This window comes from Trachymyrmex septentrionalis, unplaced genomic scaffold, assembly GCF_001594115.1.
Source record: "Trachymyrmex septentrionalis isolate Tsep2-gDNA-1 unplaced genomic scaffold, Tsep1.0 scaffold44, whole genome shotgun sequence".
Classification (NCBI taxonomy): Eukaryota; Metazoa; Arthropoda; class Insecta; order Hymenoptera; family Formicidae; genus Trachymyrmex; species Trachymyrmex septentrionalis.
The window spans coordinates 2,919,343-2,937,672 of record NW_017305611.1 but is presented as its reverse complement, the minus strand read 5'-3'; the positions used below and the strand labels follow the sequence as shown (position 1 = coordinate 2,937,672).

General features: G+C 30.4%; 1 protein-coding gene across 1 annotated transcript in view; it reads right to left on the bottom strand.

Annotated features, from left to right (window-relative positions):
• Window positions 1-1,052: 1,052 nt before the first annotated feature.
• The window catches only part of LOC108751355 (echinoderm microtubule-associated protein-like CG42247), a 19,468-nt gene continuing 2,190 nt past the window's right edge, over window positions 1,053-18,330 (bottom strand). The window contains exons 3-16 of the mRNA XM_018491474.1: window positions 17,793-17,970; window positions 8,535-8,774; window positions 7,881-7,997; window positions 5,730-5,961; window positions 5,123-5,418; window positions 4,606-4,770; window positions 4,313-4,408; window positions 4,089-4,226; window positions 3,689-3,949; window positions 3,118-3,375; window positions 2,552-2,714; window positions 2,076-2,258; window positions 1,661-1,756; window positions 1,053-1,458 (exon numbers count right to left, since the gene is read on the bottom strand). Of these exons, the coding sequence (XP_018346976.1) occupies window positions 1,190-1,458; window positions 1,661-1,756; window positions 2,076-2,258; window positions 2,552-2,714; window positions 3,118-3,375; window positions 3,689-3,949; window positions 4,089-4,226; window positions 4,313-4,408; window positions 4,606-4,770; window positions 5,123-5,418; window positions 5,730-5,961; window positions 7,881-7,997; window positions 8,535-8,774; window positions 17,793-17,970 (2,692 nt within the window). The 3' untranslated portion in view covers window positions 1,053-1,189. The remainder of the gene's footprint in view (window positions 1,459-1,660; window positions 1,757-2,075; window positions 2,259-2,551; window positions 2,715-3,117; window positions 3,376-3,688; window positions 3,950-4,088; window positions 4,227-4,312; window positions 4,409-4,605; window positions 4,771-5,122; window positions 5,419-5,729; window positions 5,962-7,880; window positions 7,998-8,534; window positions 8,775-17,792; window positions 17,971-18,330) is intronic.

Sequence of the window (18,330 nt, the reverse complement as noted above, 5' to 3'; positions counted from 1 at the left end):
ATATAAAATTCAAGTTTCATATATGTGTATATATATATATATACTCACATATATATGTATATATACATATATTTATATAGTGAATATTCCTATACGCTAACTAAGAGCACAGTCTTGCATAACGCAAACCAATAAAAATCCTTCATTACCTTCCTTTTCATGAAATAAAAGATTTCGATTGATTTATTTTTCTAGGCATTATGTACGAAGGTCTGTGCTCCGGTCTCGATTCTGTTACATTTTATTGACGTCGAACATTTCCTGCAAGGCTTCCCAGCTATTTGTATCGATTCACGGATATCTCGATATTTATTGGCTTATCTCACAATCATTAATAATTTAGTTTATATATAATGCTACATTTTTTTATGTAAGCGTAGCATGGGGATGAATTTAAGATTGAAAATAATTAAAATTTTTTAAGTGTATATGATCTTGTTTTTGAGTTGTATTCCTTTTTCAGCGATTTGACAGATATTGTAAAAAATGGAGATATTATAGTCCTGTCGTTTTATTATTCCCAACAATTATGTTTTATACTTTATCTACATATTGCACGATTGTAACAAAATAAAATAATTTGAGATTAATAAAATTAATAACAGAAATTTAATAACAAAAAAGATTAATAACAGTAAAAATAATGAGAAAATTTAAATCAACAAAATTTTAAATTATCCTGTACAAAAATTAGCGAACTGTAAAAATAATCGAACTGTACAAATAATTGATCACAAAAACAAGATTCTTACACTTGTATGATGTAATTTTATTATTGTCTTTCAGTGTTAAATCCATCTTTAAAGTTCTGTTCGTATAAAATAAAATATTCTTGAAGCAACAAAATTTAGAATCAGGTGCGAATTGAATAGATCATATTATAATGGAACTATAAACCCTTGTGTTAAAAATATATAATCAATATCTGAAACGCTCAAATAAGCTAGTGTCGAATTGGATTTTCTAATTAAAAATAAAAGAAAAAAATGATTTGTGAAAAAAATAATTTCCTTCGCGTATTTACACTTTTTATGTTATTTAATGGATATTTTTTATATGTTGAATTCACCAAAAGACTCCCAAAGAAGCTCATCTCTCTCGTCGCTTAAAATCTACTAAAAGGCGCCAGCGCCCGTATTTGTCGCTACGACATACATGAACAATAAGTAAGGTGTTCTAGTGACTATATTTATTCGTCGACCAATTCCCAAAGCATCAAGGCAGCGTCAGTACCGCCAACAGTGACGACGTTCTGGTCGTTGTAGAGGAATCTGGCACAGGCCACCAACGAACTATATACCTTTTCCTCGACATATTCAGCTTTGGCGGTGGTACATGGGTATCTGAAGAGTCGAAGGTACCCTTCAGCATCGCCGCTTATCAGCATATCGTGTGCTGCTGATCTACTAGAGGTAGTGACAACTGTGGTCAATGGATAGTAACGATTGTTCCATTGCCCTGCAAATATAAGCGTAATAATTTTACTTGTTCAATCATTGTTTGTTAAATATATTTTAAGAGTAACTCTAGATTTTCATCCATCTCTCAAGAGAATTTCACATTCTCCTTCTATGTTTCTTCTATGCTTAAACCTCGTCCCCCTATTAATGCTATGTCTAATTATTTCTCTTATATCTATAATGAGTAACAAAGAACTAACCAGAAGTCATATAACCAACAGTACAGTTGTGGGTGTACCACTTGACATCTTTCATAACCAATGGGCTCTTTTCTGACGATAGTACCTTGACATCCCCTACAAGCAAAGTTTGCATTTGAATATACGTAAAGTAGATTGTGTCCGAGTCTTTTTCACAAAGTGAAGAGTCTTTTTTTATTCTGACTAAATCTATCATTATCAATTGGGAATGTTTATTAATTTCTTATATCTGTTGAATTAATTAATACACGTAATATTTATTCGTGTTATATAAAGATAATAGTTTATAGTTTATTAAAAGTTAATAAAAATTGAAAACTCTATTGGATTGATAAAAATAATAAAACAGAATTAGATGGAATCAGTAGTCAAAAGGAAGTACGATATTCAAAAATATATAACAAATAAAACTTACAGAACAGGAGATCATAATCTTGAGTGACGGTTTGAAGAAAGCGACTGTCAGAACTCCAATCAAGCTGCATTAATGGCTGCGTGCCGCGGATCTTGTTGCTCTTCTTATATGAAAATCCATCTCTAGATACTCTAAAAAGATATACGCTGCCGTTTTGAGAACCCATGGCCACGATTTCTCCAGCTGCTCAGGCAGACAAAAAAAATATTGAAACTATATATATTTTCATATAAATAGAAATAATTCGCCTTACTTGCAATTTTATATGTAAAAGTATTAGAAAAAAGTAAATAAAAATTATGATTCAGACAGTAGGCTAAAGTAATTTTATAAACGCTTAAAAAGATATTGAAAACAAAACTGAAAATTGTTCGATTGGAATATTATTTTTTTATATTTTTGTAAATTAAATTTCTACTATTTGAATTTGTATTTGTATAGCATTTAATATGTTTCGAGATAAACTTGTGTCGTACTAGGATTGTATCCGATGCAAGATAGGGGCGATCCACACACTCTCAGAGTCGCCACGGCTGCACCGGTATCAGCCGCAAGTACCAAAAGATGACCTTCCGATGATCCGGCCGCTAATGCCACGCCAAATGGATGAAAGGCTATGCATATACACTCGAAACCCACCTAAAATTCATGACACGTTACGCTTATATAAAGAGTATCGAACTTTTCTTTCTTGTTTTTTTATTTAAAAAAACCGAAAATAAATAAAGAATAGCACAATTAAGCAAGAAATCGGATCTAAAAAAAAAGAATATGCCAGAAAGTTAAAATGAAATTGTGCATCAAATAGACATTTGATTATTTATTTTATTCTTCAACTTTTTGTGTGTGTGTGTATAGATATTATTTATTATTAAACTTAGTGATAATTTTGAATACGAAATATCATATGCAGCTTTTATAATTATTCCGTGACAATTGTGCTCGTACATATTTCAAGTTATTAATAGTATGCGACACATTATTTGTGACAAATGATGGAAGACTTTTTCCATCATGAGACTAATATTTTCATGAAATTTACCTGCGTGGTCCACAATAGCTTATGCCTTCGCCAAAGAGCGATATTCTTGTCATGTCCCGCAGTGGCAAAGACCTCGTCATCAGGATGAACTGCCAAACCCCACAGTTGTCTGCCGTGGCCGAATACGACTTGGTTGAACCTTCTTTGTAGAGAACCTTCAAGAATATTATTGCGCGTGGTTCCCACATAAATGTTCCCGTCATTCCGACCGGGACGTTGCGGATATATACTGCGGACTCCACCTACAGATTCTGGCAGCTGTGTAATGTAAAATTAACTTCTTTGAATAAAGATCACTGGATTATTCGTTCTAAATTATTGACATAATAGGTTTTAAACAAAAAACTTAAATAATTAATTAATAAAAACTTAAATAAATAATTAAACTTAAATAATTAATCAGAATTAGAATTAAAATATCATTTTTGTTTAAACCAGTTCCAGGGAAAGGAGGAAATTAATAAAAGTAAAGTAGAGAATAAAAATTATCCGATAGGCAGTTCCAAATAGCATGTTTAACAAGTGTGTCATACAGTTTTGTGTCGTGTTAAAGTTTTTTAAAATGTTCAACCTTTGTGTCGGTGATACGTTTATAATTCTGCAATGAGTCCCAAGCAGCTATTTTCCTATCCTTTTCGCCGCCAGAGAGGAGTGTGCCTTCCGATAACATGACGAGAGAACTAATGCCCTTGTTGTGAGCTTCGAATTCCATTCGTACAAAATATGCTCCGTCCGCGTCCACCGAGTATACCGTGATAAAACCATCACTGTCCGCCGTGACGACGTCGCCATCCTGTTCGAACTGGATGCTCGTCACGTGTGTACGGGACGGCTGAAAATATATCAAATATTTCTCTAGTTAAATTTTTTTTTTAGATTATTTTTATTAGATTGCTATATAAATGATACGTACAATGTAAAATGTTAAAACTACTAGCACATAAGAGTTGTATATTTAATATTATATTTACCGGCTTAATGATATCAGTTCGCTCGAAGAAACCATCTTTTCGCCGATTCCAAAATGTTAAATGGCCGCGCCCATGCGTTATTAAAAGATTATCATCTAGTGGATGAAATGCTGCACCCGTGAGATCTTCTTGCATAGTCTATAATAAATATAATATGTATGTAATATAATTTTCCAATAAGTAGAAATTAATTTAAAGAATCAGAAGGAAGAGGACACACTTACCGCTACTTTGCCTAACAAGTGACCCCATTGCCATTGCCACACCGAAAGTATAGCTTCTCTTCCAGAATCGACGGCAAGTACGTAACTACCGCCATTCTATAACATCAAATGATTGTAGATATTTTTGTACTTACATAATTTCTTATATAATTTATTATTCATTTTTTAATATTATTATTTGTCAATAATTTGAAGCATATACAATATTCGCAATTTGTTCTTTTTTTTCAATTATTCAGTAAACTAAATAAATATTTGAATAAAAATTACTTGTAACCAAATTAGATAGTTACCAGTTGTGAAAATGCTAATGCTGAGACGCCCATTTGAAATTCGGTCATGCCAAACACGTATAGAGTAAGAAGAGTTTCCGTTGACCAGATACGAACATGCGGCTGCGCTTTCCTATGCCTGCCTGCCTTTTGACCAGACGCGACAAGTTCCCTGCTAGGATGAATCTGAAATGAAAGTATATATTTTTCTTGAATTTACTGTTCAAAAAAATTATATTATTATGTTGATTGTTTGATTTTAATGGCAATGAATAATACTGTTTCTAATAATAATTAATTATTAATAAGAAGAGAAGAACTCAATATTATGAAAAAAAGTAAAAAAAATACGTCTCGACAAACACGATTAAACTGCATTGATTCAACTTTCATCATGCAAAAACTTTCGTCACATTTGTAACGTTCGAAAGACTCTTTCTAAAATTAACACAAAGATATGCAATATTTCTGGGAATCGAATTCTCTTATTTCGCTTTTATTTGTATACTATGGAATGAAAATATATTATATTACCTACCTCCATGCACATAATGTCTTCTGTGTGTCCAATATAGTGTCGTTGTGCATTCTCTTCTCGATCGAAAAGTATTGCCACAGCCGCGACATAATATAATAATTCGCCACTAGGTAAAACCCAAAGATTTTTGCGAGTGTCAGTTCCTCGATAACCGTAGACCCACTCTAGTTGCAGTTTCTTCTCAGGCGGCGAATTATCAACTGGAGGCAAATGCGAAGGAGGATAGAATGATCGTCTAAGACCTCTGATCGTCACCCTGGCCGGTTCCTCACGTAGCACTTCTACAACGCTGTAATCTGCTAACGATTATAGCATGTTAATTCTTAAACTTAGAAGTTAGAGTATGCCCTTTATAAAGAAAAAAAAAAAAAAAGAAATATAAGAACATCGAAGCAAACCATATTAAAAATATCGAGCAAACCTTACAATATTTTTCTCTCTTTCAAGTAAATTTGGCAATACTTTGTCATTCTTTTTTATCAATAGTATTCCAAAAATAATATAATTTTTATTCCACAAGTTTTTCAAAAACTTAATTTGAGTACGTACAATTTTAAGACTGATAATAAGATTAAACTAATCAAGACTAATCGTTAGTTACTTTTACCGTTTACTCGAACAACTTCAGAATCAGGAGCATACAAAGCTCGAGGTCTGCTCTTGCTACGAGCCCTTCTTTGACGGCTAACTTCTTCTACAACAGTGGATGGTCCACGTGATCTTGATCTTCGTACCGGGGATGTTGTGACACCACCAGCCATAACAAGAGCCGACCCGGTACCCAAATAAAATGTATCCACATCAGCAAATTCGTTCCTCAATTGCGAGAAACTTCTCACCTAGTGGCATATTGTATAAGAGTATAAAGCAATTTCATTTGCTGGATATTTTATGATAATTACTATAATAAATTATGAAAAACATGATTTACGAATATTTGATATACATATCGCATTTATTCTTTTCATCACAGATTAGTTTTGTATAAAATGACGAATTCTGAAAGTTTTATCTTTATGATCTAGACTACGTGTGTTCTTATAAAATAAATATTTTTTTGATGATTGCCTAGTACTATGTATTGTATTAAAATGGCAAATCCATTAAGAATCTATGAATTATGTTTCATTTCTTTGCAAGGCATCTTATATTTATAATAAATATCAATAAATAAGTTCTTGTGATTAAATATTTTAATATATTTGATATACTAAAGCTTAAATATGTATACTTAAATATTATTATAAGAAATTAATAATACATGGGGGGAGAGGCAAATATTACAATTCAAACATAATATCAAACATAAGAAGAAAAAACAAAGAGAGAGAGAGAGAGAGAGAGAGAGAGAGAGAGAGAGAGAGAGACAGAAAGACAAAGAAAAATAAAAGAGAAAGATAGAGAAAGAGGAGAGGGGTCGATGACGCGCTATTTGACGAAGAAAATTGGCCCATTTGAAATTCATGTACGATCGTGACCTGAAAAGATGAATCTCTGACCTTTTTACACACACGTGGGGGTACGTTCCACTTACATGACGACCACCTCCTGTGACTTGTAAGAACTATATAACCGTGTAATTTATTAAAATGTCAAAAATTCAGTTGTGTTTAATATTAATTTTCCTTTTTTGACATTTGTTGTAAGTTCTTTGCCAATGCATTTCAATGTATAATATAAATCTATGTCATATAGAATATCGCATACAATAGCTTTTAAAGCACGAGAACATCGACGATGTCGAAAGGCTTCGAGTAAAATAAAACATTATGATTATCACGTACTGTATTTTGATTATACAATCCCGAACTTTACAAGACCTTACTTACGTTTCTAAGTTTTAGTCACAAACGCAGATTATTCTAACAACGTGCAGACGAAGAATAATTTAAATGAGATTATATTGAGGTAAGTTTATCATATTCAAAATTGCAAACTAAAATTATTATCTTCTTAAATAAAATTTATCTTATAAATAGTTAATATATTTTGATATAAAAAAACTGATTGAAAGATTATATGGATATGTTATCGCTTTTCAAATTTTTCAAAAACAACCTGGAAAATTGCAAAAATTAAAGCGTACTTTTGTAAAAAAAAAATAATGATATTCTAATGTAATACTTACATATAATAATTAATTATCGGAAGACTTTTGCCTTAAATGTAAAGATCGAATATATAATATAACAAAATATTACGACATTTTTATAATTCTATTGCGTATACTGTATAAAATTATAATATTTTGAAAGTAATAACAAAAAAGAATTTTTTTGGAGATGACTTATGGAACATACAAATAATAACCTCATTTCGTAAAATCTCAAACGAGGGCCGACCCCGTTATCGTCATGCTTCGAGTTTTACTCCCGTCTTGCTTCTCCCCGTAGTCCGGCATGCATATTTATGGATTAACGTCGCACCCAAGTCGATTTTACAAGTACAATGCTGATACCTCAGATTTACATATGCCTTTTTTCTTTTTTACACTTTCAAATCACGCACTGACATTTTCTAGATTCTTTTCAAATACCAAGCTTAAAATGCCATTAATTTTGTATATAAATATAAGAATTTAATAGATTTGTAAATTAATTTTTTTCAATAAAATTTAATAAACTTTTATAGTATTTATAGTATTAATTTTTTATAGTAGAAGAGAATAAATTTTTAATTCAGTAGAAGAATATATAATTTTGTCAAGTTTTAAGTATTTGTTAATTTTAATTTAAAATAATGAATCTGAATAACTAACCTCTTGTCCTGAAACGGTAAACATCCTCTTAGCTCCGTTCATCTTCAATACTTGTCCAAGATCTTCTAAAACTTCCTCGAAAGGTTGCGATGTACGAAGATTTAGTAGAACTCGGCACTGACGAAAAAATAATTACATTAAGGTTTGTATTGTATATCCTTCAAAATTACATTGATAAATGTAACAACAACAAAAATTTTAATTATTTAAGATAAGTAAAATAAGTAAAACAGATAATAATGGAAAACAGATGTAACAAATAGTCCAAATATCTTCCTTATAAAAAAATATTTTTTTTAAAGAAATTAATTTTATATAGACGAAAATTGAATTTAAAAAGAATTAAAAAGCGCAAGTAAAAATTAAATAAATACTAGAAAAATTATATTATATGATTAAAGAACACAAATTAATATTAACAAATATGTAGAGTAAAACAAATCATTTAAATGACAAAAATTCTATCATACAACAAACACGTTATTTATTTATATGTATATATTATTTAAATTGAGAAAAGGAAAAAATCCTTTCTTTTTTTTTTTTAAACAGCGAAGACTAAATAAGAGTTAAGAGAAGAATTAATGCGTAGATTAATATATAGATTTCGGCCGATTTTACCGCATGTAAATAATTAACAATTCTCAATCCTACCTGAACAGTGTGATCATGGTTGTTAACAATACGAATGACACGGCCCGAAGATGGCTTTCCGCCACCAGGGGGTGGCGCTTCTTCAGTGATGGAAGCTTTCCGGCTAAGACTCGGTACCGCTGGCGGTCTACTTTGCCACCCTCCAACCCCACTTACGGTCCCAGTGGTACCGCTTCTACTACCTCCACCGCCTGCTGGACTAGTGTACCAGGTGTTGTTCTTCTTCCCGTAGCTGGCCGGCTGACATAGAAAATTTAAAATTATATTTTTCGCAATAAATTCTTCACAGTTTTAAGATGCTTCTCAGACGATATAAATTTAAAATAACGTAACATCAATGTTGCAATTTCGCACTCAACGATATAAATGTAACATAATATCGTGTTACATAACAGTTACATTGTTGAGTGCCAGATTATAAACTTGATGTTACTTTGAATTTATGTCGAATGAAAAGCATCTTAAAATTACGATACATGTTAAAATTATTAGATATTAGAAAATTATTAGAATTTTCCAAATATATTTTAATTTCATTCTGAAAATTCTAATATACATTATACAATATGTATAGTATTAACGTTATTATTTATTTTACTGTCAGTTATTTTTTTAAAGATATTTAACTATATAATATTGAAATAAATTAGATAGCAAAATTAATTTTCTTGTGCATTAGTGATAACATCAATTTTTAATTCTTGAAAAAGAAAAAAAAATATTTCGTTATTTTCTGTCTAACATAATTATTATATTTCATATTATTTGAATATGTTAGATCAAAATTTGAAGTTTCTTTTGAAATATTTTAGTAAATCCAATAAATGTCGCGTAAACATTCAAAGAACCTGCATCATGTCGGCCGGCAGCGATATCACTTCAAAGGAATCGCTCATTAACACGACGAAACTGTCTGACCAGCAATTTAAATCTCGACTGTAATATTCAGTCTCCGAATCGCTGCAGTAGTCCTCTATTTCTTGTCTAGCAAAATTCGGCTCCGAATCGTCCGATTGGGACGAAGACAAACTTGCAGACTCAATTGTGGATCTCAATTGACTCCTTGCAACCTTTGAAGATTCACTTCACTTTTGTCCATTCAATATCGAACGCACGATATACAAATTCACATAATTCAAAAAATTAGGATTTCATAATTTATTTTATGTCTTTGAAGAATATCTTCAATTAAATATCTATTTTAATGTTAACGATAACTTCACAAGCATAAAAAATAAATTCCTGTTATGGATATTGGAAGGAACTGAACAAATACGTTAAAACAAATGTTTTATAGGCAGATGAAGATCGAACGAGTGAAAGATTGCTTTGATTACAATAGCAACTTTAAATAATTCAAAAAACTTCCATCACTGCTCATATTACGTTCTTGACAATTCTCAATTTTTAATCGTAATACACACAATCTCAATCTCAATTCTTAACACTCTTTCATAGTTATAAAAAATGAATAATCACGTTCTGCCATCGAGAATATTGGAAGAAATTGGAGAAGCTGTAAAAAAAATAATAAAAGATCGCGATTCTTTATTATGATCTACTGAAAAGAGATATTCACATCAAATTCACCAATTGACAGTAACAGTTTTAATGATGAGATTTGGCGTGAAAGTCTGTTACAATTATCTTTTCGTCAATCTTGAATTGCGTGACACAATTGCTATCTCTCTTTCGAATACAGACGGAACACGTTGGTACAACCGCGACTGTGTTCAATGGACGACTACTGGGGCAAGTAAGAGGTGGGATAGTTGTATTGAAGAACTAGGGTGCTGCAACATCCCCTACCACACTTCTCTACTTTACGTTACCATACCTTATGAAGGGCTGCCGTCGCTCAAGGACGACCATCCCCTAACCCTTCACCTCCTCTTCTACCCCTCTTCTTAATTCTCCGCGTAGCAATATTAATTCAATTCAGTATGCTGATACTAGAAATTAAGGGAATGCAACACCCTTTTCACGGTTATTCATCACTTTTAATGAACATATTGAGCGTGCCTTGCTGTCGTTTACATCAATTGAATAACATTGTGCAATTCATATTCGATTGCAATATTTGTAATGTGCGAAGTGGCCTTGAATCACTGAATGTTCCATATTGTCAAAATTATTTAACTATACCTTTGCAGATATTTTTTTAACCAATTGGATTATTTCCCTTCTCCTCCTTGATTTTCTTCATCAATTTTTAATAAAAATTATGAACAATAAAAATTATGAACAATTTTAACTCAAACTTACGATTTTATTGTACATATATTGTATATAAAATACATATACTTTGAGCTGAGATTGTTGTTTATAATCTTTATCATACTTTACCATTTTTTTATTCAACACAATAAAAATCAAAGAGAAGAAGAGAAATTATATTCAGTTAATTAAAAAAAATTTATAAATTTAATATTTTAAAAATATTTTAATAAATATTAGTAAAAATTTAACTAAAAATGTTTGCCAATGGAACATGTCAGTGTTTTAAAGACATACTTGATTGTACATCATAATTAAATAAGATTGCATTCAATTGATGCAAGTGATAGCAAGACACGCAGTATGGTATGTTCATTCAAAATGATGAATAAAAGAAAGTTGCAATTCCTTTAATTTCTAGTATCAGCGTACTGAATTGAATTAGCATGCATATATAATGTATATAAAGGGTGGGCCATCTATTGGTACGTTTTTGAATTTTAGCTTCACAACAAAAAAAAAATTAATAAAAAATATCAATGTATGCTCATTTGATCGCATTTTTAAAAACGTACCAATAGATGGCCCACCCTGTAATTGTGAGAATGTGCGCGCACGTACAATTTTTATAAAATTATTAACATTTATCCTTTTATATGTAAAGTTCAATATATCGGGCAGATAGCTGATAGTAATCACACGTGTTACGACTAACCTTAACAAACGATAGGAATCGTTTTGCCTCTTGTTAGTTCGGATGATAGAAGTTCTGGGCTTAATGCTTGTTTCGATAAAAGGCGATAAAAGCATCCGCGGAAATTAAGAATGCCCACACCTTCCTGATAAATCTCTCATGAAAAAAAACTTGATTTCTCAGGAAATTCAGCCTATATATTAAAGCACTTAACTTGATTAGCTACATAAGACTAATATTAAAAGTAGATCTCGAGAACAAAAAAGAACTAACGGGACTAATAGTCCAATAAGCTGAATTATGACTTCAAAACACGCGTACTATCCCACTAACGATAGATCAGTCATTTATATAAGACACTTTTTATATCGTAATTCTTATAATATTAAAAATTATAATATGCAGTAAAGAATATAACGTTCCCTCAAAATCTTTCTTAAGTATATTTGGAAATATATTATCGATTAATGTAAATGTGAAATTGAATAATTATCTGCAGTACATATGTATATGGATCAATGCAAATGGATCCCTTGTGTTGAAACAGTACTGGAATCTCATCAAATTTATGTTACAATAAATCTGCGATATCTTAATTGAATTAGATATGGAATGATCGACAATTGTCATACTTATTATGTCTATATATGTCTGCAAAGAATCCGATACTATATTATTCAGATATAGATAGATCGACCCTCGACAAGCTTTTAAAAATTCGGGTGACCAAAATCATGCGGGTTAAAATATCTATTGTTTTTCAATATATATATATATGTGTGTGTGTGTAATAAATTTCACATACGCACACGAATACTTAGTGTCTAACTCTTGTGACATTTACTCATATTTAATTTATCTTTTATATCTATATATTAATCTAAATTAGTACAAGCTATTGTAAATAATTATCACAGAAAGATAATTGTCAGTTGATTAACAACTCATATTATATAATTTTATATGATATAGTATAATATTCTCAATACAAGGTTATAAAGGTATAATAGTTGGAACGTATTCACATATATAGAATGAAGGTCAGCTCGCCACTTCATTCTCACGCAGACCAACCCTTCCGTTAAGCTATCCTATATTGATATAATACTTTAACTCTTAGCTCAGGTCATTAGTATTTCATCTTTACTTACAACACACACATATACACGTTTTCTGTATATAATTTCATTACATACATATCATATTATATTTCATTGTTCTTTCTAAATTAATAAGGTATTGTATTAATTTTTCGCAATTAAAATATTTCCATCATATATATTTCGTACATGTATATAATACGTATAAAATTATAATATAATTGCGACAATCGCGTGCAGTGATGTCTCGGTTGATTATAATTCCAAAAAAAGATTAGAAAAAATAGCGCAGTTGATAAGTCACGACAATAAATCTTTTCGATAAACCTCCCAATGCCAAACTCAATGCTCAAGAATTTCTTACATTTCTCGACAAATCGAGAATAAATTTAGAAAATGAAATAATAATGACAAAGATGTATAATGAAACTGTTTAATAAATCATGTCAATGAAAAATTTTTCGTAAAAAAACAAATAAGAGACATAGAATAAATCGTTTTATGAGCTGCGTAGTTTTTATGAAAAAGACATATCTAGTAAAATAAATATGTTTATATTAAAAATTTTTTAAATGCAAACAAAAAATTATTATATATCTTTAGTTATTTTTTCACAATGAAGCATTACTACATCTTAATTTTTATGACAGTATAATTTACCACAAATATGTACATTTATAATCATTCACGTAAAAGTTAATTCTTTATTATATATTTATAAAAAGTTTCACATTATTTTTCTTTATTTATTATATTATAATTACTAATTTTTCATTTTATTGTTCATTCATAATTGGAAAAAAAGTTTTTTAACTGAGAATATAATGCAATACAATTAACTGATAATTCGTCCCAATTGATATTGATAAATCATATACAATTGTTTTTAGAGCAAAATTTATATCAAACAATTTTTCTTCTACATCTTTCTTTCTTGTTTTTAACTTACAATGGAGTATCCTTGCAATATGAAAAAAATGAAGAACTAGCTCATATTATGTTGCGTGACGATAGCAAGGTCTCGTGATTCAAAACGTGCAATAGCGATTACAGAAAAATAATTCGCTGAAGAAAATAATAGCTAGAGTAAGAGTACTCGTCAGCCGTCGCTCGATAAAGTAGCGATTGTGAAGGATAAGAAGTCTAGCTAGAAAGAAAAATATATCTAATAAACGTTAATGGAAACATTTATACACTACATATTATACGCACTTATCACATTTCTTTGATATCCGTGCTGTCTTAGTGACATGAACTACAGCAAACAATCGATTATGGTGATATCAACGCTGGGACTGTCGTTCGGTTAGCGCACGAATAAATGGCTATACAGCCGTAGGAAAGACAGAAAATTACGTATATATTTACATATAATCGCAATAAAGGTAAATTTAAACAAATTTTAATTCAAAAATAAAATCTTTGAGAAAAAATTAAAGTAAAAGACAACAAAACAATCGTGCGACAAAACGAAATTTTTCTGGAGCAATGACCCCAACATTAAGATTACTTTGAATCTTTAAAAGCAGTGTTCTCGGAGGTAAGCCAAGCAAAGAGAACTTGGTGTTTATTGATCCCAAGAGGCCGGTTGACCAACGGTCAATGAGATACGGTCTCTCCCCCATTCTCTTGCCACCCTCTACAGCCTTCTTAACGGAAGTAGGAATTGCCCCTCCCTTCCTACCTCCCACTTACTACTCCGTGATTCATGCGTTCTTGGTTGTTCTGACTAAGAAAATCGAATTGGTCGCTATTATGAAAGCATTGAAGAATCAAGGAAAATTCGTAATTGAAAAAAATAAAATTATTATTTCTATTTATTAATAGTTTTCTACATAATATTATTAAGAAATTATTGAAAATTATGGATTTGTGGAACGTAACCTGTATGAATACAAGCTTTTGGTATACTAAATAGTAGGAAAAAATCCTATTTATACAGTTGCAGAGATTGTGTACATACTTTACGTTTCAAGAATTGTGCATATGGCAAATACAACACAATAGTAATTTCTTGTTGTTAATGTGTAATTAGGTCACCAATAGCGTGGCAAGCAACGCGAGGAACAAACACGCAATTTGTGTTAAGAAAAGAGAACGAAGGTGAACGAACATATAATAAAAATCTAATTAATGGCACGAATCTTTATCGCGGTACTGTAAGAACGTGTATAATGTTACATGTTAAAGTGTCAGAAATGATGGAAATGCAAAACAGGCCGATATTATTTCGCGCAACGTATTAGGAACAGACTCTGAAGGAACCTCATGATTTTTGTATATCGCGGTTTTTTTTTTAGTAATTTTATTTAGTAATTATTTGTAAATAAAATTTGATTTTTATTGAATCAAACTTCAAGCTTATTACTTACTGATAATAAACAAATTATTCAAGTTTAAATCTTTGACAAAACTTTAGGACAAAACTTTAGAACATATTATTATTTAATTAGTGACATATACAGTCTGACATTAAAAATTTTAAGTAAAGTAAAAGAATAAAACAAAAAAGTTTCTGTTCAACTTTCTTTCTGATAAGAAGAAGTTAACTTTAAATTAGACTAAAAAGTCGGCATAACTAGAAGTGCAATACTTACTGATTACGGTCCTTTGTGCTAGAAATGTTTCGAAGTATTTTTTGATTAGTGAAAGTAAAGTTACTTTCTTTAGAGCAAACAATCAAATGTTTTGAAGCGTTTGTAGCGTCAAATGGACCGCATCCAATTCAAAATCTAGGATGGCTTATATATATCTAAAATATTTTGTATATCATTATATGAGAGACGAGAAGAAGAAAAAAATGTCATGAAAAAGATGTTCTAAAAGAATCATTCTGTTTAACCAAGATCCATTTTATAAATTGCGGTAGTGAAAAATAATGATAGAAATTTGAGATTAAGATAAAAAGGCAGAAAGGCAGAAAATGATGAAGGCAAATGCAGAAAAGAATACAAAGGGAGAAAAAAGAGGGAAAGAAAAAGGAGGGAAAGCTTTGAGAAGAAGTACACGTGACTATTCTGCGCAAACTCCATCACCATTCGATACAAACTGACACTTTAAAATCACTTTCATGTTCCTCTGTTTCTTTATCACACTTGTACTAAATTCTCGTCGGTTTAATTTTGTATTATAATTATTAAAATGAGACTTCACGTGTGTCTCGTTTTTTAAAAATTAATATGGAAAAATAATATTTTATCTTAAATGATTATCTTGAATATTCAGATTGTCTCTCCCTTTCCTCTTTTTTTTCTTTTTAATTAATCAAATTATAAAATGGGTTACACGTTTGAGAATACTGATCTGATTAATTAAGGCTAATCGGCATGTAAAGCACAATTGTTTAATGCAAGAATCATGCATTATAAGCTTCAGCCACTTTGTCGAATTAAAGAATAATGCATATGGTTGCCGATCAAAGTAACTGGATCGTAATTGCATCAAGGTGCATCGTAATACATAGCGAGTTAAATTGGTCACACCTCTGAACTAAAGGAAGGGTGTGAACTATAATGCCCAATGACGTAAGACAAAATAAAATTGCTTCTCATCCATTGCATCAATAAACCAAGCAATCAGATGATGAGAAACTTTTTTGAGCGAGTTTTTTTCTATAAAATCACATTATAATATAAAGAAATTATACATAAATTATAAATAAATAGTACTGTAAAATTTAGAAGCAAGACAATGCATAAGGTATTAAAATCTATATTGTTTCGATACTAAAAAGGGTAGAAAAAGAATTCCCTGTTCTCGCGCAATTAATACAACTTTGCATTGCGTGTGGCCTGCTTTAGGAAGCTGATCTGGGCCAGATACACACGACGTCCCCTTCATCGTCGTCGTCGTCATCATCGGTATTACAATTTAAGCATTCTTACAAATCGTTGCCATATCGCATCTCTTTGAAAGTTATCTAAAAATTCTATGTTCTGACACATTTTTATAGCGGCATACTAAACTCTACTGCAATATTAGTGGTTGTGTTTTTTACTCTTTTTTAGTTAAATAAATAACTTTACGATACGATAGCGATGGTAACAGTATGTAATAACACTATTGATAATACTAGCCTACAAAAAAATTATTTTAACAACAAATTGCGCTATTCTTAGCATATTTTTGCTTGTTGAATACAAATCCGTTTTTCAAGTTGATTATTTACGTCACAATTGCGAGAAAATTGGCGTCAAAGAACAAAAAACAACAATTGAGAGGGTTTTCATGATATTTTAGCATTGGCAACAAATGTTTTTCCAATTTTTTGTTTATACTGCACAAAAATATTAATTTTTATCTTTAAAATGCATTTTGTTTCATTTTGGGATGACTTTTTATTCTCGAGATATCGGAATTAGAAATTTAGAAAATCAATTCATATTCAGCATCAAAAAACAAGGGGAACCGACGAAGTTTCTTCAGACAGTGATCCAAAAATGAAAATTCCTAGACTAATGTAATCGGTTAATCGTATCAGTAACCCGCATAAGAATTAAAAACAAAGAAAGATTCAATATTTGGCTTTTCTTCCCTAATACTCTCTTTACATATATAGGTATTATAGAAAAAAAGTATTTGATATATCTTTCGTTGTATTCCGTATTTTATTTTCTTCTAATATATGAGTATTACTATTACTATTATGGTTATTATTGATTAATTTTTATTAATATTGTATTACTAACATTGTTAATATTTTTTCATAACTGTATAAAATATAAAGATTTAAAAGCTACAAAAGCTAAACCATATTTTTATATTTGCCACGAAAATACATCATTTTTCATACGTTGTGGACAACAACCGAAGAAAAAAAATGCAGTATGTTCACACGTGTAACACGATGAAGTCGATCGTGCTTTGAAGAAGACGTGTTTACAACGTCAGTCAAGTTCACGAGTATCGAGGTTGTTACTTGTTACCAACTAGCGCTTTAATCGAGCGTGATTAACACACACTTTCGCTATCTACAAAATCGCGTTCTTGTACTTTCTTATCAAGATAATATAGACTATCAATTGTATTTTTTTTCTTTAATTTATACTTATATTATTTATGCAAAATAAAATTAATAATTTCAAACAAACAAATATGTTTAAATCAAACTATTATAAATTAATTTTAGATTTCATTGATTCAATTTTATCTTTAAAATACGACATATGAATTGGACAAAACATTTTTTTTAAATTTATTTTCTCTGCAATAATCGAATTCATATGATGCATCGAAGATTTTTCTTACCTTGAAGGTCTTATAACTGGACACTACGTAAGAGGCACCATCCTCGAGTTCGTCAAGATTGATCTTCCGGTCACCGTCCATCGAGAAAATGTGGCGCGCTCCTCTTGGCAAGTCCATCCGAAGGGATAATCTATCCAATAGAGCCTCCAAAGAACCAATGTCACGGCCAGGTTTGAATCTAAAAATGGTCAACATTTACTAAAGTAATATTATACATATAAAGCAAATTCGAAAATCTACGGAGTATTCTTTTAAAACCTTTTGATCAATTTCGAATGAATTCTCTCATTACTGTAAGATAAAAGAGTAATAAGAATGAGAACTTTAATCAATGTCATAAAGCTAATGTATAAAACATAAAGGTATATTTTGATTTATAATTCAGATCATAATTTAACAATTGAATATGTTTGAGTTCTCATGTTTAAGTTAATGTTATTTTTTTAAGAATACGACCCTTTTATGACAATGCAATGTTAATAAATTTTTTAATCATAATTCACAACAACATTTTTATAACCGTCCAATTAAAATATTA